Source organism: Triturus cristatus, chromosome 1_1, assembly GCF_964204655.1.
Source record: "Triturus cristatus chromosome 1_1, aTriCri1.1, whole genome shotgun sequence".
NCBI classification, from domain to species: Eukaryota; Metazoa; Chordata; class Amphibia; order Caudata; family Salamandridae; genus Triturus; species Triturus cristatus.
Genome location: NC_140579.1, coordinates 1,067,503,181 through 1,067,521,302, shown reverse-complemented (window position 1 = coordinate 1,067,521,302; position 18,122 = coordinate 1,067,503,181). Strand labels below are relative to the sequence as shown.

The 18,122-nt window shown below is 43.3% G+C and overlaps 1 protein-coding gene across 1 annotated transcript in view; it reads right to left on the bottom strand.

Moving 5' to 3' along the window:
- Window positions 1-16,214, bottom strand: part of LOC146871549 (uncharacterized) — a 244,881-nt gene extending 228,667 nt beyond the window's left edge. Inside the window, exons 1-2 of the mRNA XM_085647138.1 lie at window positions 16,060-16,214; window positions 12,657-12,768 (exon numbers count right to left, since the gene is read on the bottom strand). Of these exons, the coding sequence (XP_085503264.1) occupies window positions 12,657-12,768; window positions 16,060-16,214 (267 nt within the window). The remainder of the gene's footprint in view (window positions 1-12,656; window positions 12,769-16,059) is intronic.
- Between the last annotated feature and the right edge of the window lie 1,908 nt (window positions 16,215-18,122).

Genomic DNA, 18,122 nt, shown 5'->3' with positions numbered 1-18,122 from the left:
CCCACCCCGCCTCCGTGTGCTGTCTGCCGGTGAGTACGGCTCAGCTTGGGTGGCTTGGGGTGTGGTGGGGCGCATCGTCCGGGGCCGTCCTCGTGTGGAACTCGAGCACTGCGGGCGCAGTGCTCATTCTTCCCTCCCGCTGCCCCACCTGACAGGGGGCAGCGGCAACGCTTGAGGGACAGAGTTGCTACCAGCGCGAGTTGCGCCAACGGTTGGGACCATTGTGCGTCAGAGTCCAGTGTGACTCCAACGTTCCTGGGGGCATTATTCTTTCTGAGTCCAGGAGAAGGACTCCAACGTGGGGGACATTGTAGTTGCTGAGCGCGTGGCGCTCCAACGTGGTGGCAGTATTTTACCGAGTCCGGTGAGGCTCCCACGAGTGGCCCAGTATTTGTCTAGAGCCTGCGAGGCTCCGGGGGCATTGCCTGTTCTAAGAGCCCAGAGGGGCCCCCCCGTGACTGTGAGTTGTGGTAAAAGGGCACAGTGGTGCCCACGCTCCGTTTCCCAGCTGCCCAGCACTTAGTGGGCAGCTGCAACGTTTAGGTGGTGCATTTTGCGCCTGGCTTGCTCAGCCTGCGCAGTCCTGCCCCTAACTTTTCTGGACACAGGGCGTCCTTGCCCCGACCAGGCCAGTTGGCCTAGGGACTGCCACAGTGGTGGCTAATGTGAGTTTGGCGTTATTGTCTTCCTAACCTGCACCGCTGAATGTGTTTTTATGCGTCATGTGCCTTGTTTTACACCTCTGAATGTTGTGCATCATGTGTTTATGTGCTTAGACCCCTATAGGTATTGTGATACTTAGGTGGTTGTTTTCTCCCTAGTACAGGTGGTGCTAGTGAGGTCCTGATTCCCTGCGCAATATTTTCCTAAGGTGGTTAGGGTTGCGTAGGTGGTACTTACCTGATGCTAGTGTGATGACGCTGAGGTCATTATTGCGCCAGTAGTTACTGGTTGGGTGCTACATGTTCTATTTTAGTGCTACAGTGATTGTAAGTGCTATGGTCTAAAGTATTGTTCCTAAGTTCTAAAAGTGCTAATTCCGGACAGTGGTCCATGTGGCCCTGTCCCCTGTACATATAATCCCTTGTAAATTCTGCCCGTGCCTGTTGGCACATTGTAAAGTGTGTGTTTTTATCTAATGTGTTGTGTATAATACAAAGGCTATTTTTATAGAATACCTTGTGTGGAGTTTCCTTTGTGGTGGGCCTTGGGTGTTGTTGCTGGGTGCGCGCGCAAACGCTTTACACATCGCCTCAGAGATAAGCCTGACTGCTCGGGCCAAGCTACCAAGGGGGTGAGCAGGGGTTATCTTTGGCGTGTAACTTCCTTGCCCTGACTAGAGTGGTGGTTTCTGCCTGGCTTTGGTGCAAGCCCTAGCCAACCAGAAATCCCATTTCTAACAGTTATCCTCATGAGTTGATTTTACATAAAGTACTATTCAGTGAATATTACTTATGATATCTCATCCGTTTACATTGATTTCTTGTCCAACAACCCAGAAACATTTGAAACGTTTTTATATTATATGAATTATTGTAAAAATGGCATGGAATATTGCAAATATTGAATGTGGATTGTTGCCTCAAGGGCTTTGATCGAAATAAAGTGCCTGAAACAAAACAACGATATCTCAAATAAAAAGATATGTTAAAAAGAGATTCCTCATGGTTAATATTAAACAAAAAGTATTGTTATGGTTTAGAAGCGCAACATGCATCGAAAACCATCTGGCTGACATTTACAAAGAAAAAAAACAAAGAAGCAAATTTAATAGAGCACTAGGTTATTACAGAGAAAAATGTGCCATTGCTCGGAGAATAAGACCTCATTTGTAGTCACATAAATCTTCAATTTCTACGATTAACGCAGGTTTACATATGCAAAAATGCTCAATTACTCCAAGGTCTTGCATTTCCAAATGTCTTTTGTGAAAGGTTATAGTAAGGATTCCTATTTCCTGAATAATTTCGAGGTTCAGAAATTGGCTGCTGATCTTTTTGATCAGAGTTCAAATAATCGTTTGTGTTGCCCAGAAAATTAATTTCCAGTTTTGTCTGAATTATTTTATTATTGTTACCGCAGCAATACCCCAATTACGAAATATTTGTCATGGCTTTAATTTTGGGGCTATTGCAACCTAGTTCTGCTTGTATTCTGCCATCCTGTGACTAGTGCTAGCAACTATGGATTTACTACACTTTCCAGATAAGCATCCACCTGCTACACATTTTCCTATCTCAAAAGAAAATTGGGCCTCTCATAAGTAAGTACGGTCTGATCGATTTTGCTCTTCATATCGCATGTTTTCAGCCATATCCCTTGTGAGAAATACTCAATTCTTTGAACTTTGGGATTCTCATGCTTCAGAGACCCTTGAATTACACAATAGCATGGCTGCAGTTATCTCGACATGAAGTTAGATTTGACACACTTTCGCCATAATCCACTGTCTGCTGCACAGTTTTAAGATGAATTTAATGAGTTTTTGAGCTCCCTTGAATCAAAAGTTATCAAAACTGCTACACATGGGAGAGAAAATAATATCAGATAATTTGCAGAAGATAATTGGTCAGCTTCCTAGCTACTCATTGCTATGCTCAGACTTTAAAGAGGCACTACTGTGCTGAGATTGTATTCACCTCTGTGAGTCATTGACTGAGAAATAACTTCAAATGCGGCAGAAAATAAAACAGTACATATCTTAAAGTAATTTATATAGGATAATCGTTCACAACACGGAGGCATAAAATGACAATGGCTAGCTAATTAATTTGCCAAATAATTTCCTTTCCTTTGCCACATAATGTAAACCGTGATGCACAATTTGTCTCTCCGTTGCTGAACATCTCCCATAGCTCCATTGCTGTATAATTCCAGTGGCACTGCTAAATCACACTATTTCGTGAAGTTACATACTAAAGTTGATGAAAATAAATATCAAATCTAGACTCTAATCCTCCCTATGAATTGTTGAACTGAAAATCCGAAGTGTATGGGTTAATAATCAGTCATCCTAGTCAAACCTCAAATTATTGTTGTGTCATGAATCTTTTTGAACAGCCTACCCTGACCATGGTCGTTTCCATGCTTCTGTCTTTCAAATAACATCTATGAGTTAAATACCTTCCTTTTTTTTTATATATATTTTTATTGAGCAAAATTCAAACAAAAAAGGTTCGACAATACATATTCAGTCAATAAAAAAAAGCAACAAAAAAAACTAATATATCGTCAAATACAAAAAAACAACAGCAAATTTGATACAGGAGATCATACGAACGGTTTACATAGATATAAGATCCAGCAAGGAAACTTAGGTTAAATTAATTATACAAAAATAAGAGAAAAAAAAGAAGAAAATACATCAATCAAGTCGAGGGAGGTATATCATTAAACCTCTGATTTGAATACCATTTGGAGATAGGAGCCCAAATCCTGTTTTTTTTACCTCTGGAACTATATATTGAAAGCTCCTGTTTATAGGTTGCCAAGAAACGGCTAAGCCACATCTGAAAAGTGGGTAGTTCAGGGTCCTTCCACCGCGCAGCAAGAATACGAAAAATAGCAGTGCCCAAAAAAAGTATTTGTTCTTCAATACTATGACCAAGAGAATCATCATGTCCCATTAAATAAAGAGTTACTGATTCTTGGATGTCGTGACCAAATACCCGAGCCCAGAATCCCATAATCGTAGCCTTTAATAAACCTAATTTGGGGCAATCCGCGAACATATGTATTAAATTCGCTTGGAGTTGGCTACATCTGGGGCAGCTATCATCAGCCCGTAAGCCCCAGGAGAATAACTTTGCAGGCGTAAAATAAAGATTATAGAGAACTCTGTAGTATTGGGCTTTAAGGTTCGAGGCAATAAAGAGTTTAGATGAGAGGGCCAAGCATAGGTCAATGTCAACATTTGGATTAGTTAACCTTGTGGCCCAAGCCTGCTCAACTCGCTCTACGTCATCTACAGTGTTTTGGATCAGCAATTGATAGAGAGTGCCAATTCTAGTAGAGCGTTTTCCAATAATAGAAAACAGATTGATATTATCCAATTTAATTCTAGGGATACAGTTGCAAATGCTTGTAAACACCTGAAGGTATTTCAGAAAAATCGGTAGTTGGAATAGTAAATTTCTGCTGCAGCCATCCAAATGACGAAGTAATTTCCTGACCAAGAAAGTCACCCACTGTATTAATACCTAAGGATTCCCACCTCCGGGAGGTAGAGTCGTTAAGACTAATAGAGATAATAGAGCTACGCCATAAGGGGGTATATTTTGTAAATTTTGGAATAACTAAATGTTTGGATACAGATTTCCATACCTTCCAAGCATCTGTGACTACCTTTAGCTTAATTTTTTTATAATATGATGGTTCAACCTGCCTTAAAAATAGGCCTTGGCATTTAGTCCCAAGACTCAGCTCATAAATGGAAGGGATAGAGGGTTCCATAGTAATCGAAGTGGCTGATTTAAAATTCAGTAATGGGCCTATATGTTGAAGAAGTGTTGCCCATAAGTATAATGTTAAGCTGGGAATACCTAGCCCGCCCCTCTCCTGGGGTAGAGTCAAAAATGGTAGTGCTCTTCTAATCTTTCCAAAGCTCCACATGAACTTAGACATGGAGGAGTCAATGATCTTAATAAAACTACCTCCAGGTAAGATCGGGATTGCTCGAAACAAGTAGAGTATCCTTGGAAAGATATTCATTTTTAAATAATTAGCCCTGCCAATTATAGAAAGATGTAAATTATCTACTCTCCTGAGGTCAGTCTTTATTTTGTTAATCAGGGGAGTATAGTTAAGATGGTCAATTTCCCTCACATCAGAAGACAGACAGACACCTAAATAGGTGGCTTGCTTCACTTTAAGGGGACTATCCAAAACCGTATTGTTTGTACAGAGAACCATTGTTTTATCCCTGTTAAGGGAATAACCTGAAAAGGTACCAAAGGCCTGGGTAATTAGTTCGATTTCCTGAACTGCGTCAGCAGGATTTGTTGTTAGAACAGCCACATCATCGGCATACGCCAAAACTTTCGTTGAGAACACACCTATATCAACAGGCCGAATACCGGGTGAAGAAAGCAATTTTACAATTAGGGGATTAATATAAAGGGCAAATAATATCGGAGAGCAGGGACAACCCTGCCTCGTACCCCTCTGTATCTCAATAAACTCCGACTCGGTACCACAGATGGAGACTTTTGCCTTAGGATCTATATACAAGGTCTTTATAGCTCTAATAAACTTATTCCCGAAGTTATTAGATTCCAAGACACTCCACAGAAAGCTCCATGAAACACGATCGAATGCCTTCTCGGCATCGAGAAGCATCATCGACATCTCCCCCCCCCCGTGGTGCCCATGATGTCACATAGGGTGATGACTCTCCGGATGTGATCCGTAGTGCCCCTACCGGGGATAAAGCCATGCTGCCACGGGGAGACAAGATGCTCGACGATCCCACTCAACCGATTAGCTAGGATCTTGGCATAAAGCTTTGAGTCGGAGTTTATTAGAGATATGGGTCTATAAGAGGATGGGAGATGCGGGGGTTTACCTTTTTTCGCAAAAATTGCTATATTGGTATGTTTCCAGGATTCAGGTGGGGTTGAATGATACTGAACCCCCAGAAACAGATCCAATAAATAGGGGAGTATTTGTTTACCTAACACCTTATACAGATCAAGCGGAATTTTGTCCGGGCCTGCTGCTTTACCATTTGCAAGATCAGAGAGTGCAATCTCCAACTCCGAGATTGAAATTTCTTTATCAAGATCTTCTTTGACTAATTCGTCAACCGAGGGATTGAAATCTTGGCCCGATAACCAGTTATTAAGAAAGGTTTTTATAACGCCATCAGAATATGAGTTATCGCTATGATATAACTTCTGATAGTATTTTCGGAATACCTCCACGATATCATGTGAAGAGGAATATTCCTGGCCCTCATACTCAATCCGCTTGATCTTATTTTGAGATTGTTTTTGTCGTGTTCGAAGGGCTAGATATCTGCCTACATTCTCTCCAGATTCATATAATCTGCTTTTATTGACTTCGTATATTTCAACGGCTTTTCGGGTTAAAGTGCTGTTAATTTCAGCTTTTAATACTAGTATTTTTTGGAGAGTATCAAGGATTGGAACTCCCTGTTGTATCTGGGCAGCATGGTGAATCTCAAGATTAGACAATTCGCGCATTAGATTCATATTGATGTTGTCCTCTATCTTTTTGCGCCTAGCCACAAACGCAATAGTCTCCCCCCTTAATGCTGCTTTAAAACAGTCCCATATAATCAGTCTAGGAGCACTAAACTGATTGCAGTCGAAAAACCCCTGGGCCCATGATGTTATATGGTCTATATATTGATGGTTAACGAGAAGCTTTCTATCAAAGGACCATTGCACTTTCGGCTTCTCACAGCTTGGCAAATCAAAAGTAAGGGTAAGTGCATTATGGTCCGAAATTGTTTTTGGAGACTTGATTATATCGAGCAGAAGCAGATCCTCTAATGATGACATAATATAATCAATTCGAACATACTTGTTGTGTGGGTATGAGAAATAAGTAAATCCATCATCATTTTTCATCCTCAATCCCCAGACATCAAGTAAATTATGGCTATCCATCAATTGGCACAGGGCCCTGTATACCCTAGGCTTACATCCTTTATAGTTTAAGGGTGATTGAGTATCAAAACAGCTCCCTACGGCAATGTTAAAGTGTCCGCATAAAATAAGAGGGCCAGGCCAAGAGGCCAATTCTAGCTCTAGATCTCTAAAAAGTAGGGGATCATCCAGATTTGAACCATAAATTGCGCAGATTATAAAACCAGATTTCAGTTGAGCTATAGCCCATCTGCCATGTTTATCGGCCAATGTACGACTAGGATCACCCATTATAGATTTTACAAGAATAGCAACTCCTCGTGTTTTAGATGTTTGTGAGGTGGCTGTGATAACATTATACCCCGGAATGTTTAACAATTCTTTATCACAATCTGCAATACGAGTCTCCTGTAAGCATAGAATATCAACGGGATCTTGTCGTAGTAGTTGATATAATTGTGCCCTTTTATTTCTGTCGTTAAGACCCGCGATATTCCAGCTACGAAGTTTTACTCTCCCCATCTAAGATGAAAAATCCCCATCCTGACCATCAAAAACAGTAAACTATGTAAGAACAAGAAACAAAACACAATTCATAATCTGATTCCCTCTTATTACTACAATATATTATATATTCCATATACAAAAAACTTGGCATTGTCTTATTTGTGCAAAATTGCTCATTTTTATGCTTTTCCCCCCCATACCCCCCTTCCCGGACACCAACCACCAGGGCATTTAGACTCTAAAGAGTCTGTGATGGTGGAGAGACATTCCCTGACCAGTACCAATAAAAATAAACTTACACGGTGAAGACCAGTAAGACTGAATAGGTGCAAAAATAGTGATTTTTGATATTTGAATAAGAAAAATAAAAAAAAAACAAAAAAAAAACGAAAGATAGACATATAAAGGTATTTTGTGGATAATAAGAGTAGCAAACTAGAGCAGGGTAGCTATTCCAATATCCATAGCTATATTATATTATCATGATTACAATAGTTATATCTGAATATATAGTAAATATATAATAACTAATCAAGCTGCTACAAATCCTTAAAGTTCTAAAGCTTACAAAGTCCTGGACTGATCCCCTACCAAGACATATACCAAATATCGAACTCCAATGGGCAACAAAGCAGAAGAGCAAAAAGCATCCTAACCCATTCTTCACTCCTAGACTCAGCATTTCCTAGCATTTCCTAACATACAATTATTCAATTACTAGCATGAAAAAAAGGCTTAAAGCTTCAGGACAGACTATCCAGAAACTCCTTGGCTTTAATTTCTGAGGTGAAAAATTTAGCCTGACCATTATAAATGACTTTAAGCTTGGCAGGATTGTTAAGATACACCTGAGCTTTTTTTTCTTGGAAAGGTTTGATCAATTGGTGAAGACGCCATCTCCTCTCCACAGTGGTGTGGCAGAAATCGGGCCTCACAAAGTAAGAGATAGCGTCTCTGCTGCGCCGAGCTTCGGGTCTTGCTTTCTCAGCAATAGCCTGACGGAGTAGAAAATTTCCGAAAAACACCAAAACTGCACGAGGGAATCCCCCTTGTGATGAGGCCTTTAAAGTAAATGGGGTTCTGAAAACGCGTTGAACTTCCAAGTCCCAATTCCAGGATGCAAGCTCAGGGAGTGTGTCCTTAAACAGCTGAATTATAAAGGAGCGTATATCATCGCCCTCAATTTTTTCCGGAATTCCGAGTACGCGGAGGTTGTTGCGCCGAAGGCGATTTTCCATATCCTCCAGCTTCCATCTAACATCTTTCAACTCGGCTTCGTGGGCTTCCGCTTTCTCCTGAGTCACCGTGGCTTCAGCTTCGTTCGTCACTATTCGATCTTCGATCTCCGTCAGACTTATATTGGAAGCTGCAACAGTTTTTGAGAGTTTTCGAACTACACCCTGTACCTTATGCAGGGCTAATTGTGCCCTACGACCATCCCTGGAGGTCTGTTCCCGATGGGAGGCAATAGCCTGCAGTACTGTATCCATCACAGAAGTCAATGTAGTACTTTGCGGGTCAGTGGCGGACAGCTCAGGATGAGATATGGAGGTATAATCCTGTGAATTTAGAACTGTTGCTGGAGAATAATCCCAGGCTAACCCTGAAGCACCGTGATGACTCCTTTTCTTCCTCAGCACAGTTCTCCTGCTTCCCCTAGACTCTCCCTGGGTTGGGTCATGATCACTTTCAGTTGCGCTAGTGTCAGAACCAGTGTTAACTTCTGAGTCCAAATCTGAGTCTTGTGACCACCTAGGGTCTTCCAGACCTTCAGATATCGAATAAAAATCCGACGGGTCTCTGTCTGTGTCGAGTGAGTCAGAAGCAGCATGGTCCTTACAAACCTTCCCCCTAGGACCCAGAGACCCATGTAGAATATTTTTAGAAGTGTTTGGTGCGGCACCAATCTGAGGCAAACCGATAACAGTCCCTTGTTTAGAGGAGGAGGCCACCGGCAGTTGTGTTGCAACTGCAGCAACTGTAGCTGAAACTTCACCAGTAGATTCATCTTCATCAACATCTAGTGCAATTACAGCATTTATTTGGGGAAATGCTGAGCTAAAGTCATTTATGTCTAAATTAAAGTTCTCCGGCAGCACAGATAAAGATGCGGCTAAGCTAACCATGGGGGAGGGGATAAGGACAGAAACAGCAGGAGATGCAGTGTCCACAAAGAAGGGACATAAACCTTGTACATCCCTACCTTCAAGATTTTCAATTCTTTGTCCTCCCGCCGCTTGCGGGTAAATGATCTTCTCACCCCCTGAACTGCCCGGTATACAGCTTGCCGGCTCAATATCAATTGATTTCACTGCAGCTTTTTCTCGCTGGATTTGCTCGAGAGCACCACCTCCAGGCAGCGCACTCAGGTCCAACAAAATCACTGCTGTGGATGTCGGCAGATGAACGGGGGAGGGAGAAGAAACAGCACCGGGTGTTTTTCGTAGAAGCTCCATCACTGAGGGGCCAGGTCCTGGAGTAGGCGGTAATTGTTTGGATGATTTTGCTAACTTCGCCGGAGCAATATCCAGGCTGCCGGGTCCTTCCAGGTAAGGGATCTCACCACGCTTCAGCGCCAGCTCCCGGTCTCCAAGAGCCTGCTTTGCTGCCCGAGTTTTAGAAGCGGCCACTGCTGCGGCGTTCTTTGGTGCCATTGCCTTGCTGCAATCCAACCTCGCAGCGTCTAGGGAGCAGGAAATGCTTTGTGTACTCGCTGTAGCGTTTTGTGGACTAGCAGTAGTGACAGGAGTACCAGCGAGAGTTCTACCCAGCTGCGAATGTCTGATAGCTCTCAACACCACAAAGCCGATCAAAGACGCCAGGATATGCAGGTGAGAACGAGAGCATAATACCACGGCCGTAATTTCGTCTTGTGGAGCTGTAACAAACGATCCGAGCCCCTCCATCCGGCTCGCGATAATCCCGTGGCGTTTTTTTTTCCCCCCTCAGGGTTAGTTGAAAAGTCTCACCACTTCTACTTAAATATTTACTCCATGTTCCAAATCCAAGTTAAGAAGTTCATTGAGTTTCTAATTCCGTTTCATTTTCCTTCTGAAAATGCAATAATGCACCCCTCAGTCCACCAAAATCAGTACTGGTCAGAGGAGCATCTCACAGCGGTCTAGAACGCCGCCGCCATCTCTCAGCAGTTTGCCTCGTCTCTCAATGCGGTGCAGGCAGCGGCTCAGTGACAGAGTCGGTGAGACCAAGGCTTACGGTGCAGGTTGTGTAGGTTGATCGAGTCGGTCGCGGTTCCTTCTTCTCTGTGGCAACTGAAACAGCGGTTCCAGGAGCGGTACCCAGAGGTTGGTGAAGTCTTTGCAGTCCCTGAGACTTCTTAACAGGAGGCCAGCTCAGTTCAGGACTTCGGAGATACTCAGCACAAGTAGAGAAAGTTTAGTCCAGTCCTTTCACTGCCCAAGGCAGAAGCAGCAGCTGCATGCCAACCCAACAAAGCAACAACACAGCAAAGGGGCAGTACTCCTCATGGCAGCTCTTCCAGCTCTTAGTCTTGGCAGGTTCCTCGATTCCAGCGAGATCTGTGAAGTCTTTTCTATCCCTAAGACTTCCAACAGGAGGCAAGCTCTACTTCAGGCCCTTGGAGAAAATTCTAACAGCAGGATGATGAAAGCACAGTACAGTCCTTTCCCTACCCAAGCCAGAAGTAACCACTGCAGGCCAACCCCTCAACACGCAGCATAGGGGCAGTACTCCTCCAGCTTTCCCGGTCCTTCCTCCTGACAGGTTCCTTAGTTCAGAAGTAATCTAAATCTCTGGGGTCTGGGCCCCAATATTTATACCAGCAAATCAATTGTCCTCTGAGGGCAGAGGGGCCTTTGCCTAGTCCAAACCAGTTCTGGTCAGTCCTGGAGCACTTTGTTTACATGATTCCTTTCCGAGTGCAGGGCAGAGACATCAGACGCCCCATTGGAGGGGGAGCCAGCATTATGGTGAAAAGGCACAGCCCTGGAGCACTCTGTTGACATGATTCCTTCTCTCTTTTCACAGTGCAGGGTAGAGACATCAGACGCACCACAGGGGGTGGAGCCGGCACTGTGGGGGGCAGGCACAGTCCTATTCAGGTCACAGGTGCAACTCCTCCCTCCCATCTAGATGCAGATCTCTCTATTCACCACTGGGCGGACTCACCCTGTCTCCTGGAATTCCCCAGCCCTGTCACTCAAACTCCAGACAGGGAATACACAACCTAGCAGAGGCAGGCTTTGGATGGTTAGACAAGAAAATGCCTACTTTCTAAAAGTGGTATTTTTAAACACAGAATGTTAAAACCAACTTCACTAAAAGATGTATTTTATCATTCCGAGTTCAGGCATACTAAACTCGAATTTCTACCATGTTCCCTGGGTCAGTTAGGATTATAGGATGTAATAATCAAACCGCCCATTCTGGCCTATGGAGAACAGGTAGTCTTGCAATAGCGAAAAACGAAGTAGGCTGTAATTCACTATCAGGACATGCTTCACACACCAGGGCATGTCCTACCTTTCACATACAATGCACCCAGCCCACAGGGGTACCTTGGGCCTACCTTAGGGGTGACTAACATGTAGAAAAGGAAAGGTTTAGGGACTTGCAAGTGTGTGCACTTGCCAAGTCGACATGGCAACCCCAGGCTGCACACAGGCTCTGCAATGGCAGGCCTTAGACACACTCTACAGACTTTTTGCGTGGGTGGCACAATCCACTGCTGCAGCCCACCAACAGCATTTGATTTATAGGCCCTGGCACTCGCAGTGCACTTTACTAGGGACTGACACATAAATCAAATAGCCAATCGTGGAAACACCAATCGAAACACAGTTTGCACAGAGAGCATATGCACTTTAGCACTGATCAGCAGTGGTGAAGTGCCCAGAGTCCTAAAACCAATACACACAGGTCAGGAAAAAATAGGAGGAAAATGCTAAAAGTTTCGGGATAACCCTGCAAAAAGGGCCATTTCCAACACATGGAAACATGTAAATGGATAATGAACTGCAAAAGACTTGGAAGAGCACATGAGAAACAAACTTAAATAAGCAAAACACATATCAGCTGCCTGCTTCATTAATGGTACCGCAGTTTATGGTATCATGAAGTTCTGAATAAAGCGAAAAGCATAGAATATTCATCATGGCAAGTATGAAGTGCGAATAATATAAAATGAAAGTAAATTGGCGTCGCGATGAGTGTATGCTTTAATCAAAGTTCTGCACAGCATTAGTAACTATGGATGCACCATGAAAGAGCCTTGAAAATTAATCAAATTCTCAACTGTGTGTGAATGCCAAGGTGCACAATAGCTTCTGTAAGTTTTTTAATTAATATAGGGATTCTGCTGGTTGCCTTTTTGATAAAAAAAAAATCTGAATTGAATAAAAAATTTAAGTCATTTAAAATGTATGCCTATTTTTGTGTATTGTGGATAATTCAAAGCTATAGATGTCAGAGCTGCATTTAAATCGCCATTATCAATACAGATATTGTCAGAACCCCATTTACAGGGCCAAGTGGCAAGTAGCAGCTACTGGATCCCACCTTTTCCTTTTCCACCTCATGTCCCGGGGTCCGACCTACTATGGATCCTGAGCAACTGGACCAAGTACCACTCCAGCGCTTGACTCTCAGTGGTAGCACAGGATGAGCAGTCCTAGGGAGAGAAGGGGGAAATGTAGACATAGGGGGTGATAACAGACTCACAACTCAAAATAGGTTCAATAGCAGTAATACTCGCTTTTATGAAAAAGGAGCATTTATATGCCAACACACAGTAAAATGCAACATTTGCAAACAATACATACAGTTCCCCGGGGTCAGGGCTCTAGTGTTTAAAAAGGCGGTTCCTGAGCCACATTTCCCTCTCACTAGCAGTAGTGATTATTCCCCATTCACTATAGCCGACATTTAGGTTAGGCTCCATGTCTCAGGAGTCCCACTCTGACTCCAATTAAAGTCAAAAGTGTCTCAGCATCGAAGCGCTATATGGTAGGCAAGATTCCTCTGGGGTCTCTATTCAGTCTTACCTGCACCATCAAAACCTGCATGAATAGAGTCTCTGAACACACCCCCCTTGCTGGTGCTGAATCTGCAGTGGCTGTCTCTGGTGAGTACAGCACACAGAGCCGTGCATTCACAGTGGTTAGGTTTCATCGAGTTCCTCACACATGGACCTGCGGGGGCAACAGACAGGTGTACCTGACGCTCCTCCGATGCTCGTTAGTTTCCTTGGATCATTCCCACATGTGGCAGCTCCTCAACTAAGGCAGTGGTGCGGCGCCCCACTGCTTTCTTGCAGTGCGAGAAAGCCAAAACATAAAATGGTAATAACTTTTGGTTATTACCATTTTATGTTTCTTTCTGCATTGGGGGCATGCGGGTGGGCGGAGCTGCCCGGGCAGGGCAGGAGTGGTCTGACGACTCCTGAATGCGCATGACTGGTTAGGCCAGCCCTCTGGGTCTGCCCAAACCAGTCATGCGCATTCTGCACTTCTCCATGCATTGCAGCCTACATGGAGAACAGGTCATCCCCTACAGCCCCTGGCTGGGCGGTGTCCTGACCAATCACAACGCTCCACTGTAGCATTGTAATTGGCTTAGGGGAGGGGAGGGAGGCTGCCTGCTTCCTGTTCCTGCTGAAGGCAGGAGAGCAGGAGCAGTGAAGACATGGGACCTGGACTGGCAGAAAGGTAGTTTTTTTAAAATATGTTTTTAATTATTGCCCCCCCCCCCACTCCCCGCGAGACCCCCCCTCAGCCACGAGCTATGCCAGCTGCCACCACTGCTTATGCTGTTGAACTCCTGGAAAAGGCAGTAGCATTTCACCACTATGAGGGTAGCGCTTTAGGCAGCCCTCCCAGTCCAAACAGATGGCAAACCATGAGACAGGCCTATGCAATGTTACCCATGCTTGATCCGTGATCGCCCATTACACAGCGAAAACCAATACCAGAGATCCAGACATCATTGCAGCAGGGGGCACTCAGGGCAGAGGTACACGTCTACCACCATGCAAGGCAATTTTCAGTCTCAACAAATATAAAAATAAAGCTATGTTATTTTCTATCCAACCAAATTATAAGACTCAGAAATCACCACAAGTGGTCTCTTGGCACTACCAACACAAGACAAACTAAACTGACTGCTACTTCAGAAATTGCAAAGAATTTGAATATTTTTGAGTGATATGAAAAATGTATTATGAAGCAGTTTCATAATAAGAAAAGGTTCATACATTGACTTGAGTTCAAAATAAATGTATGTAGTGTGACTGTTTATGTGAATTGCTAGTTCATTATGGATATATATATAATTAGTAATTGGTGAATTAAAGCAGAACCGTCGAAAATAAAATTAGATTGTAAATGGAACAGTTTGTATAAGCCATGGCCTAGTTTCCTAGTCCATCTTTCTAAATGTTTATTCTATGCACACGGAGGCCAATTCACAATTTTTTTCCCCTGGTGTAAGACACGTTTACTAGTGGAAATGATGAAACGCATGTAAATGCATGGACAGAGATTGGATATACATATGTGTAATATATATGGTGATGCATACACTTCACACACCAATTCTTGGTATACTTTAGTTAACTGAGCGTTATAAGGAGAGTAGAAAGATAAGTATAATAGATATGAGCATTAAACCTATTCATTTGTAACTTTGTGGAGAGTCTCAAAGATTTTGCACCTGTCTGAATGACGTCGGATAATGCAATGTAGGTATTGTCCGTCTAATAGAGTGCTCTTTTCCTGACTTATGCATGGATGACCTCAGACACAATTAGACGCTTACATCACAGATTTCAGTCCATATTTATAAGCCCATTTGCGTCTCATGCATCATGCAACGTGGTACAAGAGGGACTCAAAAATGTGAATTATGAAACTACACAAGGCCACGTGGCATGACCCTGAGTGGCTTCATAAATCTGGGGAAATGTAACGCAAATCACTGTGCTGCGCCATTCTGTCCTAGGAAGACATTCCATGGGTGATGCGTGGGTGTTCTCACGCAACTCCATTGGTTTTTGATGCATTTCCAGATTTACCGAAAGTGGTAGACCTGGGAATCTGCCAAAAAGATATGCCTTCTCGGGAAAGATGTAAAAAGAGAAATATCTTTATTTCTCCTCATTACTTTCTCTTTCTATGTGTGCTGCATTCTGCAGCACACATAGAAGGAGGAATAAGCCTTTCATGATTGTTTTGTGCAGGAAGGTGCCCCTTCCTCCACAGAAACAATCCTGCTTGCTACGCAAGCACCATTGCACCAAGGTACAAAGGTGCCTTTGTTGGGGATAAGCAGCCAATTGTGTGCCAGCGCTGGGGAAAGGACAGGAATGCACCATAGTGCAATAAATAAGGTGCATTCCTGCCCTTTCTCTGTAACCTAGTACAGCACAGCAAGGTGACTTGCTGCGCTGCGTTTCAATCCCATAAATATGCCCCTTAGTTTTAAACTAGGAACTAATATTTCGGCAAGTATTTTACTTCTTCTAAAATGCACCATTGTTATTAGCTTGCTTTTGTCCCCACACTTAGACACAATCAGGAAGCTTGTATTCGCATGCAGGGTGATTTGAGGGGGCATTTCATCAGGAAACAAATGCATCAGTGGAATACAGCTGCAACTGCCCTACAAGCCCAATATAGGCTGTTACGGCAAAACAGCTCTACCTCAGACTCCGCAGTTGAGCAATTGTGATCCTGCGTTATTTCGCTGCCTATCGTGCACAGCTTTACCAGAGGCAGAAGTTGTTGAAAATGAAAGCATCTGCAATCAAGCAGCAAACCGAGGATACAGAGCAAGGAAAGCCCTTAACATGCAAGTCAGTGCAGCACTTACAATTCATACTATTTTAGAGCTTACCCTTGCCAGGGGAAATGATAGTTTAACCTTCACAGCATGCCTTACATTTTAGAGGTTTTCTAGGGCTTACCTCTTTTCGAAAAGACAATAACCGCATTTCTTGAAGGTGAGGAAGGCTGCAGTGAGCTTAAAGCAGCTTTCCATGGCTAGCTTGTCCGTATGCAAATCCAGAAGCAACATAATGCTCTTGCGGTGCTCCAGTCCAAAGAAGCGTGAATCTAACATGCCAGAGGCTACTGCTTACACTACTACTAAATTGGACAGAGGATGTGGCCTAGCGCTCAGAGCTGAGGAGTTTGGAATCGGAGAACCGGATACGTCTCTTGTCATCGCCTCAATGTCCTGTGATTCCTAGCAAACCGCTTAATACTCTGGTTCAAGAAAAAAAAAAAAACATAATGAATATTTCCTTGTGTGATGTAAATGCTGTTCATATGAAAGAAACGCTCCAATACCTTCGGGTCGAGTTCGTGATATAAAAAAGTGCAAAAAAAGAAAAAAAGTAGGTGCATAATTTAACACAGGCATTAGATCACAACACTTGTAGGGTTTGTGGAAGTGAAGTAATGCATCGCCGTCCGTTTCGCCTGCATATGACATCACATCAGTGACATCTCAAGACGTGATACAGAGCCTACCCCCAGAAGAAAACCGATAAAGATTACATAAATTAGCTAATTTAGTGAGAGCAATATGCTGGCTGAAAAAAAGTAACATCCTGGACAAAGCAAACATTCAAAGGGAATGCAATAGTAATTAAAGCATGTGAAACATAAGCAGGAACAACATGGTCACCGTAACGCTTTTACACCTATTATTCAGAAATCAATGAGTGTTTTTGCCTAAACAGTTAAGGACATGACTACAAGGCCCAAAAGGGACCCGTTTCAATGTTTGTTGCTTATATCCTTACAAATCGTAAGCAGTATTGATTAAAAAAGACCACATCCCTGAACACTGAGCTGCGGTACACATTTTCTGAACTAAAATATGAGAAACAGCTGTAAGGATCACTAAATGTTTTCAAATCTATACATTAACCAGGTATTGCAGTTCCTCCAGAAATGGTGCACTTCCCCAACAAGGGAAAACAATGTTGTTCAAAGAAAGACGAGAAAACAAAAGTAGCGCTTCACTGGCATACTCTAAAGTGGCAATAATGTGTGTGGTTGTGAATAAAACCAATCTGGCCACTTTGTGATCACTCCCTTTTGCTTTATTTATTTCGTATTTTGTACCTTTTTTTCCCCTTTGTCCAGAGGATGCACTTGAGAATAGAAAAATGTCAGAAAAAGACATTTGCAGTCAAAGTGTTTCTTTCCTTTTTAGATCCATTTCACATGGAAAAAAATAAAGGAGAGGAAAGAGAGGGTATGAGCTGTTTGTTGAAGTCATGGTTTTCAGAAAGTGAGGAGGAGCGAGACAGAAAAAGAGAGAATAAGAGGAAAAAGAGGGGGGGAGTAGCTGCCATCGGCAGACCAGGAGATGTGAACACTGTAGGCAGATGAGTGGTGTGAGATGAGTGTGATGAGGGGGAGGGGCCTGGGGTTCATCACATTCAGAAGCGGGGCCCCTAGACCGTAGATGAGCCGAGGAGCAAACCGAATGCCTTCAACTAAGCACAGAATATCTTTACCATCCAAAACATGAAGCTTGGCACCAGTGAAACGGCCGCCGTGCTGATACATGAGTCCAAGAGCAAACCTAATGCAGTCAGCTTAGCACAGAATCACATTACTGCCAAAACATGAGCATGGTGTCTGTGAAGCGTGCGCTGTGCTGATACACGAGCTGAGGGAAAGGGTAAAAAAAAAAAAAGAGTGCACAAGAAGGTACATACATAAAAATAGAGTAAGACCGTATGTGACTGGGCAGTCGGCTGGGAGGATCCGAAGCGACAAAAGGTAGGATCAATTAAGCATATCTACCAAACAAAAGCAAGCATTTAGGAAGGGCACTAAGAGGAGCCAATAGAAAAGATAGGAAGTGCTTTAAGCACATATTCTGGATACAGCATGCCTCGCAGAGCAGCGCATGCGCTGCCTAAGCTCGACCTAAAATAGAGCTATTTAAGAGCTACGATGTGGCATTGACCATGTCATATTGCATGAAAGGTACCTGGATTCCAACTCG